Source organism: Rhinichthys klamathensis, unplaced genomic scaffold (genome assembly GCF_029890125.1).
Source record: "Rhinichthys klamathensis goyatoka isolate OS25496 unplaced genomic scaffold, OSU_Roscu_1.1 h1tg000133l_1, whole genome shotgun sequence".
NCBI lineage: Eukaryota > Metazoa > Chordata > Actinopteri > Cypriniformes > Leuciscidae > Rhinichthys > Rhinichthys klamathensis.
This window is the reverse complement of record NW_026606668.1, coordinates 4,723,340-4,743,176: the sequence shown is the minus strand read 5'-3', so window position 1 is coordinate 4,743,176 and position 19,837 is coordinate 4,723,340. Positions and strand designations below refer to the sequence as shown.

The 19,837-nt window shown below is 42.3% G+C and overlaps 1 protein-coding gene across 2 annotated transcripts in view; it reads left to right on the top strand.

Annotated features, from left to right (window-relative positions):
- The window catches only part of chrnb3a (cholinergic receptor nicotinic beta 3 subunit a), a 36,325-nt gene extending 18,546 nt beyond the window's left edge, over positions 1-17,779 (top strand). The window contains exons 2-6 of one of the 2 annotated variants that reach the window (XM_056256937.1): positions 1,575-1,726; positions 12,197-12,241; positions 12,327-12,436; positions 16,295-17,198; positions 17,287-17,779. In XM_056256937.1, the coding sequence (XP_056112912.1) occupies positions 1,575-1,726; positions 12,197-12,241; positions 12,327-12,436; positions 16,295-17,198; positions 17,287-17,418 (1,343 nt within the window). In that variant the 3' untranslated portion in view covers positions 17,419-17,779. Of the gene's footprint in view, positions 1-1,574; positions 1,727-11,745; positions 11,773-12,196; positions 12,242-12,326; positions 12,437-16,294; positions 17,199-17,286 lie in introns of those variants that run through there. The other variant, XM_056256938.1, reaches the window with a different exon arrangement.
- Positions 17,780-19,837: the final 2,058 nt, after the last annotated feature.

Here is a 19,837-nt window from a genome sequence, read left to right as displayed (position 1 = left end):
TCCATCTTAGGCATTGCCCCATACCTGTGTTGTTTCAACCCCATTATGTTTGAATAATTTGTAATTTGGGGGCTGAAAAGACAGGCATAAAGACAAAAATAGCCAAAAGACCAGCTTAATTTAGTGAGATGTAATTTAGTGAGATGAGAGATGTAATGCAGATCTGTGACCGCAAGATACTGGATAATATTTTTTTACTTTTGTGCGTTATAATGATGGCTTGTGAAACTGAGCAGCTTTTCCAGTTCATATAGATTTAAACCACATATACACCATCCTACACTGACTACAAACACATTTCCTATCATGTATGGCTATGAAAGATAGAGTGAATCAGAGTAGGTATGGGGCAGAGCAACATGTGCAGCCCCACCCCAGGTTTAACCCCGTCCCGTTCTGCAGGCTGCAGCCAGGTGTTCTTGCGCCAATCTGCCATACATAACATTGTAATAAGAACAGTATTGATTGAATGTTGTAAATTCGGTAACGCTTCCTTTTACAGTACAGTACTTACTTGTACTTACAGTGTACTTACCTAGAAAGTACTGGCTAATATAAGGTTAGTACATGGGTTAGGGGTAGGTTTAGGGGTAGGTTCAGGGTAAGTACCCAGTTATTACCCAGTAATTGTAATTACTATAGTAAGTACATAGTATGTACATTGGAAACAGGACTGTAAAAGGAAGCGTTACCGTAAATTATTTGTGGTTTAGTTGTTGTGTTTTAGTGCATTGTTACGGGAAGAGCGCATCCACAACGGGAGTTACACATTCTGGTTAGCTCGTAACTTAGTTCACCTGTATTTGCATCATTTTGTGCAGATACAAGTTGTAATGTTACGTTTACGTTGTGTATCTATAATATGTGATTAATTTCATATAGAACGGGCTTCAGTTTACTGGTGTTCATTCACTCTTCAGCTTCACCTATTCACCTCAGCTTTTCCTCATCATTCCTTTTAGATGTTTCTTTCAAAATGTTTAAAAACATTGATGCATTATTGATAATCTTGTAGTGTTATTTTTCTAATTATATTTTAATATTTCTATAGACATATTTTCATGTCTTATTTTTATTTGTCATCATTAGTTTTCGTAACAGTGTTTTACTTGTTAAACAAGTACTCGAGGAACTCATTTCTGAGACCTATCTGTAGTACTCAAAATGAAAAAATGCTCATCCTTGTGTATATGTGTGTAGTTGTAGGGTCGTCTTGTTCTCCTGACGCTCTCTGTACAGCTCTTGTCTGAGGTCATCATATCATGGCAATGGTTGCGTCAGCAGAAGGAACTCTGAGGAGCCTGGGCCAGCTTTCACTTCATGACTCTGTGCTCATCTAACACTCGTGGGAGAGTGTGTCTGAATATAATGTGTCATTCATCAAGATGGCATATCAAATGTGGACCTACTTCCTACATAACCAGACTGATCTGTTTATGTATAGGCCTATACAGCACTGAAAATTAGCATGGCAGCTTTAGATTATACCATACCTTATCACCACATGCCACTTGAGGCTTTAATGTCATTAGTTTTTTCTAAATTGTTCTCATATTGTTCCACCCTTGTTCTAGCTCCTGAAGAGTTTGTCTCATTGGCTGAGATGGAGGACACTTTGTTGAGGAATCTTTTTCGGGGCTATCAGAAGTGGGTGAGACCTGTCCTTCACGCCAACGACACGATTACCGTACGCTTCGGTTTGAAGATCTCCCAGCTGGTGGATGTGGTGAGACACACACATATCCACTATAAAATCTGATCTTCAACTAAGTCACAAAATGAATGAACAAATAGCACACACATAGGGATTGATGATAACAATATCATATCGAGATTGCGTTAAAATTTACGTCGATAACGATGATAAGCTCTGGACATTTTTACTCGATGTGGATTAATCTAACAGCCTATCACGCAGTACAAATTAAAGGGATACTCCACCAGTTTTTCTTATTAAACTATGTTATTCCCTTAACTAAGACGAGTTGATAGATACCTCTCTCGTCTCAGTGCGTGCACTATATCGCTCTGTATTGCCGCAAAACTATGTTAGCACTTAGCTTAGCCCATGCATTAAATATGGGCCAAGCAGAGAAGCGACCAAACACTTCCACGTTTTCCCTATGTAAACACAGTTACTCGAGTAGTGTAACTTGACCTGGGCTGGTGACACAAAATAAACCGTTGCGCTTTTCTAAGCGTTTAAAATTGATGACTATATTGTATGGCGGAATACCATAACAAGTGCTTTTGAGCACTTCGACTTGGCGCAATAATATCTTCACTCGTGAAAAGTCCCGGCTCCCGCTTCCTCTCCCCCTCCCTCTGACATTTCCGTGGTGGCGGTATGGTTCTGTTCTGGGCAAGAACTCCATGCGCATTCATGCAGCCTAGCATGGATAAGAGCAGGGAGAGCAGCAATAACCCCCCTTAGGGTAAACAGAACAGAACCAACATGAATGTATTGCAGATATAATTAAAGGCACAATATGTAGGTTTTTTTCGTCACAAGAGGGCGCAGTTTCCAACAGTAACAAAGGCGTAGGTTTATGACGCAGTGATGAGCTGAATGATGGGACTTGCTGTCAAGCTGATGGATCTAATAATGTTTATGGATGAGTGCAAACATTCATGTTTTTTAACATTACAGTGGTATGAAGCAGGTCGCGATTGCTAAAGAGACAGATATCACACGCGAGTCCCGCGGATATAAAGGAATAAGGACATTTAATTCTACCGAACTACCCGCAAGTGCTGGATTACTCACACAGGTCAGTTTATTAGACAGATTAAACTTGTGAGGTAACGCAGCGCTGCTTCACTTGGTCTAACGTTACACTATCGGCATTTAAATGTGTGTTGAAAGTTATAATGTTATACTACGTGTTAGTTCGTTTGCTATACGAAACTAGCAGTAAGCTAGATCAACATTAGAATAACATACTGACCATATTCTAACATTTCATCATGTTGAGCTAACGTTATATAACATTGATTTGTTTTATGTACATTTGCTCACCTGTCTAATAAAGCTGTCAAGTCGTGACTGGTGAAGCTCTGTCAAGTCCAAGTTAGTCGCGGACGTGGAGCTCTCGGCATTTAAAAAACGCCACGCTGATATTGATCCTCATTTTAGTTCTCCTTGTTTGTCCCAAAGTCTGCTTGCCATGGTCTATGTTTGAAAGAAACAAGAACTGCGTGCCGCTAAACGTTACGCACTGCGCAGTTGTTCACGTCTGTCGCCATGGTTACGTCATGGCTATGGCAGTATGAACGGAAACCGAGGATAGCGCGGATATTGCGTCATTGACAGGCGACATTTTTTTTCCGGGATGGCCACTTATTTAAAATTGGAATTTCTCTGAAATAAAAAATCTTTGGAGACTTTTGGGATATTGTAAGTACACAACTGCAGGAAATATATCACACTGTGCAAGTGATTTTTGGATATTTTATTACAAAATTCTTACATATTGTACCTTTAATGTCAATATTTTAATGTACAACATAATTCGAGAGTTTAGTCTGATTCAAGGGGCATCAGAATGCCAAATCCTGACTGGACGAGAGGAGGAGCTGGGGATGGAGGAGGGAAATTCACTCCTAAAAAACGTGATAGCTGCTGAAAATACTGAAGGAGCTTATATATGGATGCTGTGATAGGCGTCGTATTCCTATAGGTAGACATGGATCAGCTGAGAGCCAGCTGATGCGAGCTTGACTAACGTGACCTGCCAGAACTAACGCTACGCTTGATGTTTGAAAACAACCATTTGTGTAACTGGACTTTTGACTCATAACCTTAAAGGACAAGTTAGGTATTTTACACTTAAAGCCCTGTTTTAAGATAGTTTCTGATTAAATAGAACGGTTAAGATTGAAATTTGGACACATTTTCAGTTTCTGTGGTAACACCCCCCCACCTCCACAATGGTTGCATAGGTGCACTGGAACAATCCTTCCTAAAACTCATTAAACTTTAGTTTACAAAGACGTGAAACTCACCGAGTGGTCTGGGGTGTTCACTGATAAGCTTACACAAAACTCGCTACAAAAGATGCTTTCCAACAGGTTTTATCGTAGTTTTTGTCCAACTCCATTGACTTGTATTGGATGTGCTGTGAGGTACGGTATTACTCCGCTGCCGGAAACGGAAATGGGGTTGTTTGTATTCTTCTGCTTCTTCTGTGTATTCAATGAAATGCCAGTGGTTTGCTTGCAATTGGCAAAGGTGCATTATCGCCATCAACTGGGCTGAAGTGTCTATTATTCAAGCTCTCAATGGAAGAATGTACGGGTGTGAGGCGTTTGGAAAAATAGGTCCACAGTTTTACAACGAATGGTAAAACACCTGTTGGAAAGCATCTTTTGCAGCGATTTTTGTGTGAGCTCATCAGTGAACACCCCAGACCACTCGGTGAGTTTCACGTCTTTTGTAAACTAAAGTTTAATGCGTTTTAGGAAGGATTGTTCCAGTGCACCTATGCAACCATTGTAGAGGTGGGGGGGTGCAACCACAGAAACCGAAAATTCTCGGGCCAGCAGCATGTGTCCAAATTTCAATCTTAACCGTTCTATTTCATCAGAAACGATCTTAAAACAGGGCTTTAAGTGTAAAATACGGAACTTGTAACATAGCATTGTAACATCTTCCCTTTGTCACAGCTAGCCTCTGTCTCCTCTGTGGCTTGTCAGGATGCAAAATCAGTCCTGCCTCTGCCATGTGTCTTGTGGAAAATGTGCATATGGTTATGCAGAATTTTCAGATCGGATTTGAGGTTCAAGTGCTTTGAAATATTTTAACATTTTCGTCTATACCTAATGCAATAAACCCGACTGTAAAATGGACAGTTGTGAATCATTCTGTTAGAAAATATTATTTTATAATTATTACATAATTATGTTGATTAGCCCTAGAAAACCTAACTATGCTTTTCTTTCAAACATATTGGCAATCATTTGTTTTATGTTGATGCATTCAGACATTTATTATTCATTAATTTTACCATTGTGAATAAGCAGAGAGTAAAGCCAGTTGAGAAGGTGTAAGGTGCTGTGAGAAGAACCCCTCTGGTCACTATGAATGATCTGTCACTGTGTGGCAAGAGCTGCAAAAGGATTCTTCAGATAATTATTTGAACAGGATACAGGTTAGGAACAATGAAAGTAAATAATCACAGAATTTTCACTTTTATGTGAACTGTCCCTTTAAGCTACTCCCAGTTGCCCACATTAAATCAAATCACAGAGTCTGAGTCAGTGCAACAGACCATAAATCCATAAGTCACGCAATAATGCAATGTACAGAAAGTGTGTGAGTAATTATGTCTTACTGTATGAGCATGTTTGTATGCGACACTTCCCCCGTAACTACTGGCTGACGTTATAGTGAGACTGGCTCTATTTAATAGTGTGGGGTTAATAAATCTACATGATGTGTAAATGTTTAATCTTTTACCTATGAAATATTAATTGCCTTTGCATACTTCACAGGAATCAGAGAAAGGCAAACACTTCTTGGTGATCATTTGATCTTTATTGTAGAGACAAGTTGTTAATACAATTACATTTGATTACGTATTTACAATTATTTCTATTAAAAAAAAACTGAATTTACACTGTGACACGTTCACAAAACAATTCATGCTGAAATGTGCTACATACAGTAAATAGTTTGATTGAAATGAGCATGGACCTAAGCTGCATAAGAATCATATTGTCTATACGATGTCAAGTGTCTGAACACTAAATAGAGATTTTGATATATAAATGTGGTTAATGTTTTAGATTTCTAACATGTAGCAATGGATTTCATTCCTTTTTGTTGTTTCATTAGGGGAGGGAGTTTTTAATTCTGAAAGTTATAATATGTTTTCAAATGAACCTTGTACAGTGATTATAATGGGAATATAATGAATTCTTTAATTTCAGAAGAGCAAAAAAAAGCTTCCTCATATTGCTGTATTCAAGTCCTCTTGAGATGTGCCTACTTACAATTTCACAATTGCAACATGAGGTGCATGAAGTGATTTTATCTTTATTGCTTTATTGTGAAGTATTATCAATATTCTTTATTAAAAGCACACAAAATGTGAACAGACTAAATTGTACCATGAACATTCAAACTTATTATGATCAGTACCAATTTGTTTCTGTCATTATTCTTTAATTGAAAACTTGGAAAGACGTGGCTTAACGAAGATCGAGAGTTTCTCACTGGCAGTTACAACTTTATTGTGGAGTTCATATGTGCTCAACTTGTAAATTTGATCATACCACAAAGATGGACAGAAATAGATTTTTGGGCGAACTATCCCTTTAAAACCTTTCATTCACATAGTGTAGAACGTCTCAGGTTACGACTGTAACCATAGTTCCCTGAGAAAGGGAACGAGATGATGCGTCAACGACGCTTTGGGAACGCCCCCAGCGTGAATGCGTCTGAAGCATCTATGTCAACTAGTCCAATGGAAAGAATGAGCGTCACGGGCGGGTGACGTCATGACCAGGAAGGGATAAAAGCACATCCGGTGCAAACCGGCATTAGCTTCGAAAAATTGCCGAAGCAAGCCGATCACAGGGATGCAGGAAGTATGGCAGGGTGACGCATCGTCTCGTTCCCTTTCTCAGGGAACTATGGTTACAGTCGTAACCTGAGACGTTCCCTTTCAAGGGAACTCGCGATGCGTCAACGGTGCTTTGGGAACGAGAATACCCAAAACACCAGAATTACAAGTACCTGAGTGTTAGTTGGTTGTAACTAAGCACTAAGCACCTGAGAACCTGGGGCAGCATCCAGGTCTAAGCTGTAAAACCTAACGAATGTGAGCGGTGAGGACCAGCCTGCCGCATCACAAACATCTTGAAGAGAAACCCCAAATAGTAAGGCTTTAGAGGCCGCCATACTCCTCGTAGAGTGAGCTCTGACCGCCAAAGGACACGGCTGGTCAGAGTACTCGTATGAAAGTGCAATAGCCTCAATTATCCACTTACTAACCGTCTGTTTAGAAGCAGGAAGACCTATCTTAGGTGATCCAAAGCAAATAAGTAACTGGTCGGACTTCCTCCATGAAGATGTCCGATGAACATAAGTGTCCAATGCTCGCACTGGACACAAGAGGTTCAGCCTTTCCTGGTCCGCAGATGTAAAAGGAGGAGGACAGAAAGCCTGCAGCACAATAGGCCTCGGAATCAAGGTCGGCACCTTAGGGACGTATCCCTGTTTTGGTTATAAGAATGCTTTGACCATCCCCGGCGCAAACTCAAGGCAAGTGGGGGAAACCGAAAGGGCCTGAAGATCTCCAACTCTCTTAAGGGAGGAAATAGCTAGCAGAAAGATAGTCTTAAGGGTAAGAAATTTCTCTGAAACCGAATCTAAGGGCTCGAATGGAGCCCTAGACAGGCCGTCTAGTACTACAGCAAGATCCCAAGCTTGCACCCTAGTGCGAGTTGCAGGCCTCAGCCTCTATGTGCCACGAAGGAAACGTGTAATCAGGGGGTTTCGACCCAACGATGTACCCCCCACCAGGGCGTGGTAAGCCGCAATGGCCGCCACGTAGACCTTGAGTGTGGAAGGACATAGACCTGACGTAAAGCGCTCCTGCAGGAACTCGAGTACTGTGTTCACAGAACAGTTAACCGGATCCCACTGATGTCGGTGACACCATACAGAAAAAACTCTCCATTTAAGCACATATAATTTCCTAGTAGCTGGAGCTCTGGAGCTTAGAATGGTCTCAACAACCTCAGTTGAGAGACCACTCTCTATGAGTTGGGCCCCCTCAGAGGCCAAACCCACAGGTTCCAAATCTCTGGCCAGGGGTGAAATATTGTGCCCCCGGCCTGAGACAGAAGGTCTCTCCTGATCGGGATCTCCAAGGGAGGACCGTCTAAGAGATGGATCAGGTCCGCAAACCAGATCCGACTCGGCCAGCGTGGTGCTACTAGCAGTAGGCTTATTCCGTACTGGCGGACTCGCTCCAGAACTCCTGGGAGCAGAGCAACAAGGGGAAATGCGTACAGACGTAGCCTCGGCCACGTCTGCACCATAGCATCCAGCCCCAGGGGGGCTGGGTGAGTAAGGGAGAACCAAAGTGGACAGTGCGTCGTATGCTGAGACGCAAACAGATCCACCTCTGCTTGGCCGTAAAACTCCCACATTTTCTCCACCGCCTCGGGGTTGAGTCTCCAGTCCCCTGGCCTCAGCTCCTGCCTCGACAGGATGTCTGCTCCAATATTCTGGTCCCCAGGAATATACACTGCCCTCAGGGAGAGTACCTTCCCCAGAGACTACAGGAGGATCTGGTGCGCCAGCTTGCAAAGCGGACGTGAACGCAGACCCCCCTGACGGTTCAGATAAGAGACCACCGATGTGTTGTCTGTACGGACGAGCACATGATGGCCCCTCAGGTCTGGGAGGAATTGCCTCAACGCATTGAAGACAGCCATAATCTCCAGGCAATTTATGTGCCAAGAAAGATGATGACTCCTCCACAGACCCTGAACCGAGCGGCCTTCCATTACCGCTCCCCAGCCGGTGAGGGAAGCATCTGTCGAGATCGCAACTCGATGGCAAAGAGCTCCCAACACCGGACCCTGGGTTAAGAACCAGTGTTTCCTCCATATAACCAAGGCGCGGAGACACCGCCGCGTGATCTTGATTATACGAAGTGGGTTTCCCCTTGGGGAGAACCCTCTGGTCCTGAGCCACCACTGTAAAGGTCTCATGTACAGCAGGCCAAAAGGTATCACGTTGGACGCTGCTGCCAAAAGAACCAACAGTCTCTCGAACTGTTTTACAGTGCGTTGACTGGCCTAGCCTCAGCTCTTCTGTGGCTGTCAGGATAGCAGCTACACGAACGGGCGATAGAGTGGCCCGCATCATCACTGAATCCCATACCACACCAATGAAAGTGGTTCTCTGTACTGGAGAAAGCACACTCTTCTTGGCATTGAGCCTCAACCCCAACATCTGCATATGAGCGAGATCGACACCTCGGTGCCGAACCGCCAACTGCTCTGATTCCGCTAGAATCAGCCAGTCGTCAATGTAGTTCAGAATACGTATGCCCGGCAGCCTGAGCGGGGCTAGAGCTGCATCTACGCATTTCGTGAACGTGCGGGGTGATAAAGCTGGACCGAAAGGAAGTACCCGATACTGGTATTATTTGCCCCCGAAAGAAAACCTTAGGAACTTCCTGTGCTGAGGGAGGATGGAGACATGGAAGTAAGCGTACTTCAGATCTATCGTGACAAACCAGTCCTCGGATCGAGTCCTCTCGAGGCTGGTCTCTGATATTAACGAGACAGCCAGTTCTGGAGCCTGAAACATAATGGCAGGAACTACTTGAACTGGCTGCTCTAGAACCCCCCTCAGAGGGCGCGAAACCGATGCAGTGCCACAGCATAGCATCAGCGACTCGCTGGAGACCGCTGCGCCCCGAAGCACCAAGGGTGACGGGGTTGGCAGAACAGTCCCGTGAGGACCCCGAAGTGGAACGGGCACCGTATTCTGAAGTGTACATCGCTCCACTTCGGTCGGGGCTGTCCTCACAGGTCTGACGCCAGTGACGTCGAAGTCTTCTTCGCCTGAAGAACGGTCCTCAGATCCGGCTTCGACTTAGAAGACTTCGACTGAGAGTGTTGCGCCTGTTTCCAGTGTTTATGTGGAGGTGCACGAGACGAAACACTCTCTTTCTGTTGCGCACGATATGAGGAGCTCGACGGCTGGAGCTGCTCACGCCCAGCAGCCCCAGGGGGCTGGACACGGCGAGGGAGAAACTTTTTAAATGCCTCCGCTTGCTTCTTTGACTCTTGAAATCTCTCAACGACCGCATTGACTGCGTCGCCGAAGAGACCAGAAGGCTCAAGCGGAGCATCTAGTAAAAAAGCCCGATCTTTTTCTTTTATTTCGGCCAGATTTAACCAAAGATGTCTCTCAGTAGCTACAAGGGCTGCCATAGACCGCCCAATTGCTCTGGCGGTCTCCTTTGTAGCCCTGAGAGACAGATCGGTGGCCCGACGAAGTTCTCGAACCTCGTCAGGACCAACTCCCTCACTCCTATCCAGATCCCCCAGCAGGTCAGCTTGGTAACCCTGGAGCACTGCCATAGTGTGCAGACATGCTCCAGCTTGACCTGCTGCCGTATAAGCTTTGCTCACTAAAACCGAAGTTGCTTCAAGCGGTTTAGTGGGCAAAGCTGAGGCCTTCAGAGACGATGCTGGACCAGGTGTCAGATAGCTCGCGAGCGTCTGTTCAGCCTGGGGCATCGCCTCAGATCCGTACTCTTTCAGCCCTCTTATACCTGAATATAAATTAACCTGAGGGCTGAAAAGTCGTGACGAGTACGCCTTATTCCACGATCTAGATAGCTCACTATGAAGATCGGGGGAAAAGGGAAGGCCTCGTGGTGGAGATGATGTGGTTGAAGAAAGGAAGCGCTCGTCCAATTTGCATTTGGGACGAGCGCCCCTTTTCTCAGCTGGCCATTCAATATTTATTTTCTCTACAGCCCGAGACATCACCTCCACCAGCTCCTCATATGCTGGGGAAACAGGTGGCGAATCTCTTTCCCCAGTGTGTGTGCTTTCACTCTCCATACTCATTACATCAACCTCCTCAGAGGAAGAGCACTGAAGTAATGGAGGACTCTCTCCCCGGGCAGAAGAAGCCGCAGAGCGGGCTTCCGACACTGGGGGGAGAGCACTGGATCCTCCGGGTAAGGAAGGAGAAAAGGCCCTCGGACCCGTCTCCAACCCCTCCGAAAGATCCTTTTGCGATTCCCAAGAATGCATTCTCCTTGTTGCCTCGGCAACAGCGGGTCCTGCACCCTGAGGATCGCAAGCCTGACCACTCTCGTCAAAGAGTGACAGGCGAGAGCGGAGCATGCGAAGCGGAAGCATCTCACAATGCTGGCACTCAGCCCCCTCGAAGGGCATGCTCCACTCCCAAACAAATGACATAAAGCTCGTGTGTGTCCCCACCCGTTAAATAACGCGGGCAGGGAGAAGCACACTGTTTGTACATTTGTTTCGCCATAACTCTTTCCAAATATATGCAACAGACAACATTAAATAGACAGAGACAGTATAACACAGATCGCTTGCTGAGGCAACAGAAGCTAATGCCGGTTTGCACCGGATGTGCTTTTATCCCTTCCTGGTCATGACGTCACCCGCCCGTGACGCTCATTCTTTCCATTGGACTAGTTGACATAGATGCTTCAGACGCATTCACGCTGGGGGCGTTACCAAAGCGTCGTTGACGCATTGCGAGTTCCCTCGAAAGGGAACTATGGGTGTTGAAAATGTGGCCTATGCAAGCAGGACGTCGGAAGCTGTCCAAATCGAGTGTTTACATCCACATAACATCCTGCCAACTAAGATGCCTTTATCTGATTGATTTTTTTGAAGGCTGCCTATGATATCCCACAATCCTGCCTACCTGTTTTTCAGTGGTTTGTGGAAATAATAAAAATGGCACCCAATGAAGAATTTAATTATTAAAATAATTTATAAATATAAAATTTTTCTAACTTTACATTTTTTTTAGAAATAAAATATAATACATATTTTAGTCACTAAATATTTACTTAATTATGTTTAAATCTCACTGTAGACCTGACCAGGATAATCAGCGTGACAATATAGTGCTTTGTTGGAACCTTGTTTAGTCTGAGCAGTGAGGCAGCAAGGTTTTTTTTTTTAGGATTCAGGCACATGCTATATATATATATATATTTGTCCTGCAGAGCCACCTGATGGTCATATCCTGTAATCAACATGATATTCAGCACTCACCTTGTTGTCACGATTCGACAGTGTAAATTTTCTGGCTGGTGAAACACTGAACACTGTGGGAAGGAACAATTGATTTTCACACCATTCTTATTTATACACCATTCTGTCTCAGTATATTGGTTCCTATTCAGGGTCTGAATTTCAATTTAATGAAACAAAAGACATAAAATACTATCTTTAGAGCTGCATATATAAATAGCACAGTTGAGTTAATCCTCTGAATGACACAAGTAGGTCAATGGTGAGAGATTTTGAAGCTTTGAGAGAAATAGTGCATTTGGGTTCATTTAAAACATGTTATGTGGTTCAAGCTCATGTATGGTGGTGTAAACGCATTTTAGCAACTATCGAATTTTTTTCACCTTTCATTGTGTATTTTCTTCATTTCTCTCTTCAGGATGAAAAGAATCAACTAATGACTACAAATGTCTGGTTGTGGCAGGTAACCCAAAGAAATGTGGCTTTCATTTTTAAGTATGTCCCAAAATACCTTCTTGATTCATGCTTTAATGGTCTCTTTCTTGTAGGAGTGGACAGACGCTAAGCTTCGTTGGAATCCAGAAGATTATGGTGGAATCACATCCATCAGAGTGCCCTCAGAAACTATCTGGCTACCAGATATCGTCCTTTATGAGAAGTAAGTCTTTTTATGACCTCTTATACGTATATAATGTCATACAGGTGCTCGTATTAGATAATGCAGTTGTGTCTTGGCTTCATCCAATGTTAATCGGACTACAATTGGCCAGTTTTTGTGCGCTTGTTCTAGATGACACACAATTTGTATTTAAAGCACCCTGTTATGCTTTTTCTGATATTACCTTTCATTTAGTGTGTTATATAGCTTTGAAGAAAGATCAAAAGGCACAATAAATGGAGCTATTGTCTCCTGAAAGAAAGAACCGATTCTGAACTGCCTGAAACAAGTCGTCTGTAATTCCAGGCTTACTTCCTGCTCAAACCTACGTAGATTTGTAACAAATGTGCATAATGCCAGCCTATGGTCTTCATTGGCTGCCTGTGAACATCTAAAAAACTGTAGTTGTAGCTGAGGCTGGAAGAGTTTGTTTCAAGCATAGCAGACATAGAACAACTGTACCAGGAGAGCAAATATTGCCAATATCCAGCAAAATTAAAAAGCAGGAATTGTAAATATTTTATTTTTATAACTATTTTATTCATAATAAATTTAAATTATTAAATAGAAACAATAACATTACATTGAATTTTAATTTAGTCTAATTTTAATTAAAGTTTAAGTTTGTTTCATATTTAATCGCACCTATGGGTTGTATTTAAATACCAATTTGACATATCAATATTTAATATCAAATAACTATTGGGGAGAAAGTACAAAAGGTTGAGAAACACTGCGTCAGACAATTTTATGAAGTTTTTATGAAAGTATCTCCTCTGGACCTTCCAGGACACCATAACGTCATGTCTAATGATCTATAACATATTCAAATAGGCAAAGAAAATGCAAATACTTATTAGAAGAGTAGAAATGGAATGGAAATTGAACATTCGGTCACTGAAATTAACAAAATTATTATTGTTTATTTAGCTCATATTTAAATAGTTAGATAATGTTTTTTATGCTTTGTTAACAACTTATTAACTGTAAATAGTTCTCACTTTAGATTAAGTCACGGAAAATCTAAAAAGATTTCATTAAGTGCTTTAAATCAACCTTTATTGGACATTAATTGCATTAGTATTAAGTGTTCCTTAAAATGTTTGCAAATACATTAAGCTATTGTTGGAGAACTTACAGTTAAGACCCAGGACCAGATATTATAAAGACCAGGAGTCAGAGTTGCAATCAACTGAAGAAAATTTTACTGAAAGCGGTCATATAATGCCATTTTTGTACAAGCTAATATGATTCTTTAGGGTCTAAATTAAAAGTTTGTAATATACTTTAATTAAAAATTCTCATTAGTATTGTAAGAAAACACTTATTTTACCTGGTCAAAAACAGCTCTGTTTTCAGCACGCCGTTTCAGTGCATATGCCTTTAAATGATCATGAGCTTTGCTCACCCCGCCTCTCTGTTCTGTGCATACACCGTTTGTAACACAATAACACAATAACCATAACGGTTGTTCATTATAAACGTGGGATTATGAATTATATTGAGAACGTTGTACATAGAAAACATGCCGTAATGTACCCTGAGTGTAAACCGACGCATTCATCGTGAAGCGTGCAGCTGGCGATTTGCAAAGATTAATATAAAGATTAATAAAACGTTACACTCACTTTAGTTCTTCTGAAGGTTCAGCAGGAACACGAATAGGTTCCGATCCTTTATTCAGGTGCAGCTTCTCAGCAAAACCAGCTTTACACTGATCCTCGTCTATAAAGCAGTCCACTGAGAAATGATTCGGCAAACATGAGAGCATTGACGTTGCTCGTGGGGAATATTCCCTTCGAAAACAAACACAGCCACTGCGTCTTCAGCGGTTCGGATTTAGGAACATTAAAATGACTGCTGTGTTCGTTATTGCACCCAAGAACAGAACACCACAATCGCTTGGACGCCATTCTGCTCATAGACAGTGCTCCAGTATATCAACAATGACCGCGCCTGTCCGCGCAGACTATGATTGACAGGACGAGCGAGGGCGGGTCTGTGTTGAAACCCGGCTGTCAATCAACAATCGCGGAAGGGGCGTCCGTTTTATTGACGTCACAAAAACGAACGGCTCAATTTGAGGCAGGGGAAAACATATAAGGAGATTAAAACAAAAACACTGGATGGATTTTTATCATTATATGATGGTTGTGTACAGGCACTGCCAACACACATTTCAGTACAATCAACTTGTAAAAGTGCATGTACCATTATATGACCCCTTGAAGAATAGTTTGCTGCTTCATCAGCAGAAGTCAGCTTCACACTCAGCAAGGAGTTTGTAGGTCGCTCTGGGTACACACTCAATACAGCAGCAATTATACTCTAACACAGGTCACTAAACTACGTCATCAGGTCAGGTTGAATGATTCTGATTGGTTAAGACATAGATAAACTTCCAGGTACGGGCTGTTAGTCAGAAGCATATCTCCATTGATTGTCTGGATGACACCCAGGATCCCTGAGGTCACACATCTGAGTTTCTAGGCTCCAGTTTGTCTGTCAGATGGTCATTTCATCTCCCCTGGGGGCCAGTTGCTCACCTCACGAACATCAGGTCCTATAACAAAAGGGTACTGACAAACACGCACACCCACAGACACACAGCTGCGTGCTTAATGTATTTGTAAACATTTTAAGAAACACTTAATATGAATGCAATTAATGTCCAATAAAGGTTAATTAAAGGTCCCGTTCTTCATGTTTTTTGAAGCTTTGATTGTGTTTACAGTGTGCAATATAACGTGTTCATGTTTCGCGTGTAAAAAAACACTGTATTTTTCACACAATTTACTTATCTGTATACTGCTGTTTTCACTGTCCAAAAAACGGCCCGATGACTTCCTTGTTCTATGAAGTCCCTTCTTCAGAAATACGTAGCGAGTTCTGATTGTGCCAGCGGTTCCTGTGTTGTGATTCGACAGCAGCTTATCGCACGTTGCCCGGAAAGGTCTCGCCTCTTACCATAAATTGGAGATGCATGTGCAGATGAAGTGCTTCTTCTCCGTAGGAGCGCAACAAGACCACACCCCTTTTTTGTGTATTCCCGTGGGCGGAGATTAGTCAAAAAACTGTTCTAGTTACGTCATTAAAAAAGGAAGTAGAGGGATGTAGTCCAAACAGGCCGTTCGCTGTATGCTTTGAAAGGGGACTTCTGTTAAATAAAATATCTCGCTAGGCATTGAACTTTGAGCTTTATAATTTTACAGGTATTATTTATGCTCTAACAGCAACATTACACACTAACTAAAGTTTGAAAAATGGAATCGCGAAGAACGGGACCTTTAATGACATTTTCTGACCTAATCTAAAATGAGAACTATTTACTCCTGATAACAATTAACAACTCCCTTTAAACTACTGGTTTAAAATACTAAACATTTATATATGGTTAATAAGTTATAAAGCATAAATAAAGCATTTAAAACATTATTTTTATGAGCTAATTGAACAATAATAATTTTGGTAATTACAGTGACAATGAATGAAGAGCACACTATTTGTATATAGCCTATTATTAATAATGTATAGACTACAATATATATAAATATTAATAAACTATTAATTAATAGTATGCAAATGATTTGTACATACTTTATTACTGTATACTTAATATAAAGTGTTACTGCAATGTCCAGAACCTCTGAGCATTGCAGCATTGACATTTGCATGGGCAATAAAAAAATGTGAAATGTAGTTGCTAATATCATGTCTGTCTGTCTCTCTCTCTCTCTCTCTCTCTCTCTCTCTCTCTCTCTCTCTCTCTCTCTCTCTCTCTCTCTCTCTCTCTCTCTCTCTCTCTCTCTCTCTCTCTCTCTCTCTCTCTCTCTCTCTCTCTCTCTCCATCTCTCGTAGTGCTGATGGTCGGTTTGAAGGGTCTCTAATGACCAAAGCCATTGTAAGGTCTAATGGTACCATCATGTGGACTCCTCCTGCCAGCTATAAATCCGCCTGTACCATGGACGTCACCTTTTTCCCCTTCGACAGGCAGAACTGCTCAATGAAGTTTGGATCATGGACATACGATGGCACTATGGTGGACCTGACCCTGGTAGATGCATACGTAGACCGTAAAGACTTCTTTGACAATGGCGAATGGGAAATACTGAATGCCACCGGCCAGAGGGGCAGTCGGCATGACGGCATTTACTCCTATCCCTTCGTCACATATTCGTTCATAATGAAGCGTCTCCCTCTCTTTTACACACTCTTTCTCATCATTCCATGTCTCGGCCTGTCATTTCTTACCGTGCTGGTCTTCTACCTTCCCTCGGATGAAGGAGAAAAGCTTTCCCTCTCCACATCCGTCCTTGTGTCTCTCACTGTGTTTCTTCTCGTCATTGAAGAGATCATCCCATCTTCCTCTAAAGTCATTCCTCTGATAGGAGAGTATCTGCTTTTTATCATGATCTTCGTCACATTCTCAATCATTGTAACTGTCTTTGTCATCAATGTCCATCACCGTTCTTCTGCCACATACCATCCCATGGCACCATGGGTTAAGAGTCTTTTCCTCCAGAGATTACCCAGACTGCTCTGCATGAGGGGGCACTCTGATCGGTATCAGTACCCAGACATCGAGCTAAGGAGCCCAGAGCCAAAACGAGGGATGAAAAAAGGGCAACAGAAGAGTGCCGGAGGTGGACGAGGGGGGTTAAAGGAAGATGATAACCAGGCCTGGATTGCCCTGTTGGAGAAAGCCACTAACTCAGTGCACTACATTTCCAGACACATCAAGAAGGAACACTTCATCAGAGAGGTACCACTCAATCAATTATCAAATTATTGATAATAAGTGCTTGCTTTATACTGTGTATTTAGTGTACATGGGTCTGTTTGTTTCTCAGGTCGTTCAGGACTGGAAGTTTGTGGCTCAGGTGTTGGACCGGATCTTCCTATGGGCCTTTCTCACAGTTTCTGTGCTTGGGACAATCCTCATCTTCTACCCGGCTGTGCGGGTGTACCTTAGCTCATCGTAAAAACCCACAAGATTTCAGCCTACCTAATCTCTTTTTCTCAAAACAGCATTCTTATGACCCCTTTGAAATATATATGTAGTCCCCACAACACTACAGTAATCCTTCTAAAAGTCCTTTTCTGACTTAGCCACATCTGTAATCCGCTGCAAATTCAGCTTCTCTCTCTCTCCCTCCTAGATGCTGTGTTTAATAGTTGGACTGAAAATAGCAAAACTCAGCTGAAATGAAGTTTAGGAATCTTCTTCCCATTAAACATATAACTAAGAGGCAGCTGATACAGTTGGAGGGGTTTGGATCTGTGTATAATCACTTTGAGGGGATCATGGTTTTAATGATCTTCAATAAATTGACTTTATTGTGATGTATGAGCCTGAGGTGAAACCACAGGTCTTAGGCTTCTCATTTTGCTTTCAGATTTATTTATTTATTTATTTATTTATAAAATTATTTATAAACATGATTTACCAAATATTTTTACAGGTTTAATGTGTCCAGTGTACGTAATATTTTACTGTAACAAACCTATTTGCACTGCTTTTTAATTAAATTCACCACAATGCAATCTGTATGGAGTTTAAATCCGAAATGATCACCATGCAGGCTTAAACATATATTAATCTTACTGCTCACATTTTGTATTAGGTGTCTTTAACTACTATACTTACATCATCATCATAAATAATAATAATACATGTTAGGTACCATGTAGTTATTGTGTTCATGTTGTAATGCAAACACATATAGGTAAGGTTAGGGTAAGGTTTCGAGGTATGGTTAGGTTTAAGGGCTGGTTAAGGTGTAAGGAAAGGGTCAACAATGTAATTCTAAATGTAATGACAGAAAATTAATTACAGCTGTAATTTCATGCAGGAGTTTTAAATACGATGTATGTGCACAATAACTGCATTGTAACAAATGATTAATTTAAATGTTAGTACATAGTTGTTAAAGACACTTCATATAAAATGGGCCCCTTTTATTAATAATATAACGTTTTTTAATAAGTCTGGATGATAACTTTTTCTTTTAGTAAGTATAATCAATTATAATAGTATCTCTCTTATTGGCACATGCGATATTTACTGTACAGTCTATAATCTATTTTCCTAGTTTTTAGTACTGGTAAATGCAGTAGTATCATGCCTTTGGATGGCATTATGCATATGTACATTTTATTCAGATGAGGCCATGCATAATACAAAACGCACGTGTATGTATGTACAATCTTCCACCATTTGGAATTTATAATAATAACTTTGCACTGGCACATATGGTTTTATAAATCTTAATATCTGTCATTTGCACTCACGCTTACTTTTTAGGATAAAGTCTACGGCAAGTGTTACACACAAGGCCCTAGATCTTTATGGATACTGTTGCTGATCCAATGGTAAGAGCACATGGCTGGTATTAACTGATCACAACTAGTTGTTTATTAGGAAGGACTGGGTTATGACACCCTCCTTTATTTCTGGTCATTGTTGTTGTATCATAGTCTTATGTTGTTTGAATATTTAATTGTACAAAACAATTAATAAATAATCTTGTCAGTGACCTGTTTTCTAATGTCTTATACTCCATAGTGTCATATCAGAAACATCTCTCTGGTTCAGAATAGCCTGGCATTTTGCATTGTAAACTTTGAGTAAATCAGTGTTCTCTTACGAGAGTATCTCTTGTACTGCGTAATAGCTTACGCTATGGGGAAAACCTCTTTTCCACGAGATATTGAAGCCAAAAATTATCCATAATTTTTTATTAATGTAAAACGCTTTGCAGCAGCAAGCAGACACAGGCTAAACAGCTCATGCGCCTATTGGCTGCTCTTGCGGCAAATGCAGCAGCCTATCGAGAGAGACTCTGCGTGACGTAATGACCAATGGGGGCAACTCGCGCCCATATCGTCACATCCCGCCAGAAAGGGCGTGGTCTCATTCTATAAATATGCTCGGTAGGCTGGTACAAGCTGATTTTCATCTCTTCAGCGAAGCACACGCATCGCTGGATCTGGAGTGAGAAGCCGCGCCGTCGAAGCAAGCTTTTCAGCGGGACGAGCTCTGGAGCTCCCGTCGCTGAGTGCCGCGCCCCACTCAGCGACGGCCTGCCTGGGTGAGGATCACGCAGCCATCGCGCTCGCTGACGGCGGATGCCCTCATTGCGAGTTTTTGCCTATGGTGACTCTGAGGACTCGCCTGGCATCATTCTCCGAGCCTTCACCACAGCCCGCCGTGGTGCCGCGCCCCAAGAAGCGCCGCGCCCAGCGCGCTCCCGAGCTCTCTCCAGCCCACCAAAGCTCGCCGGTTCGCCCGCCGGCTTCGCTCGAGTCGCTCACTGACGGACAACGGCCGCCGCCTGCCGCCGCGTCCGTCCACGAGTTCAACGAACCCACCGAGGCGTGTTCTCTTCTGGCATCTGATAG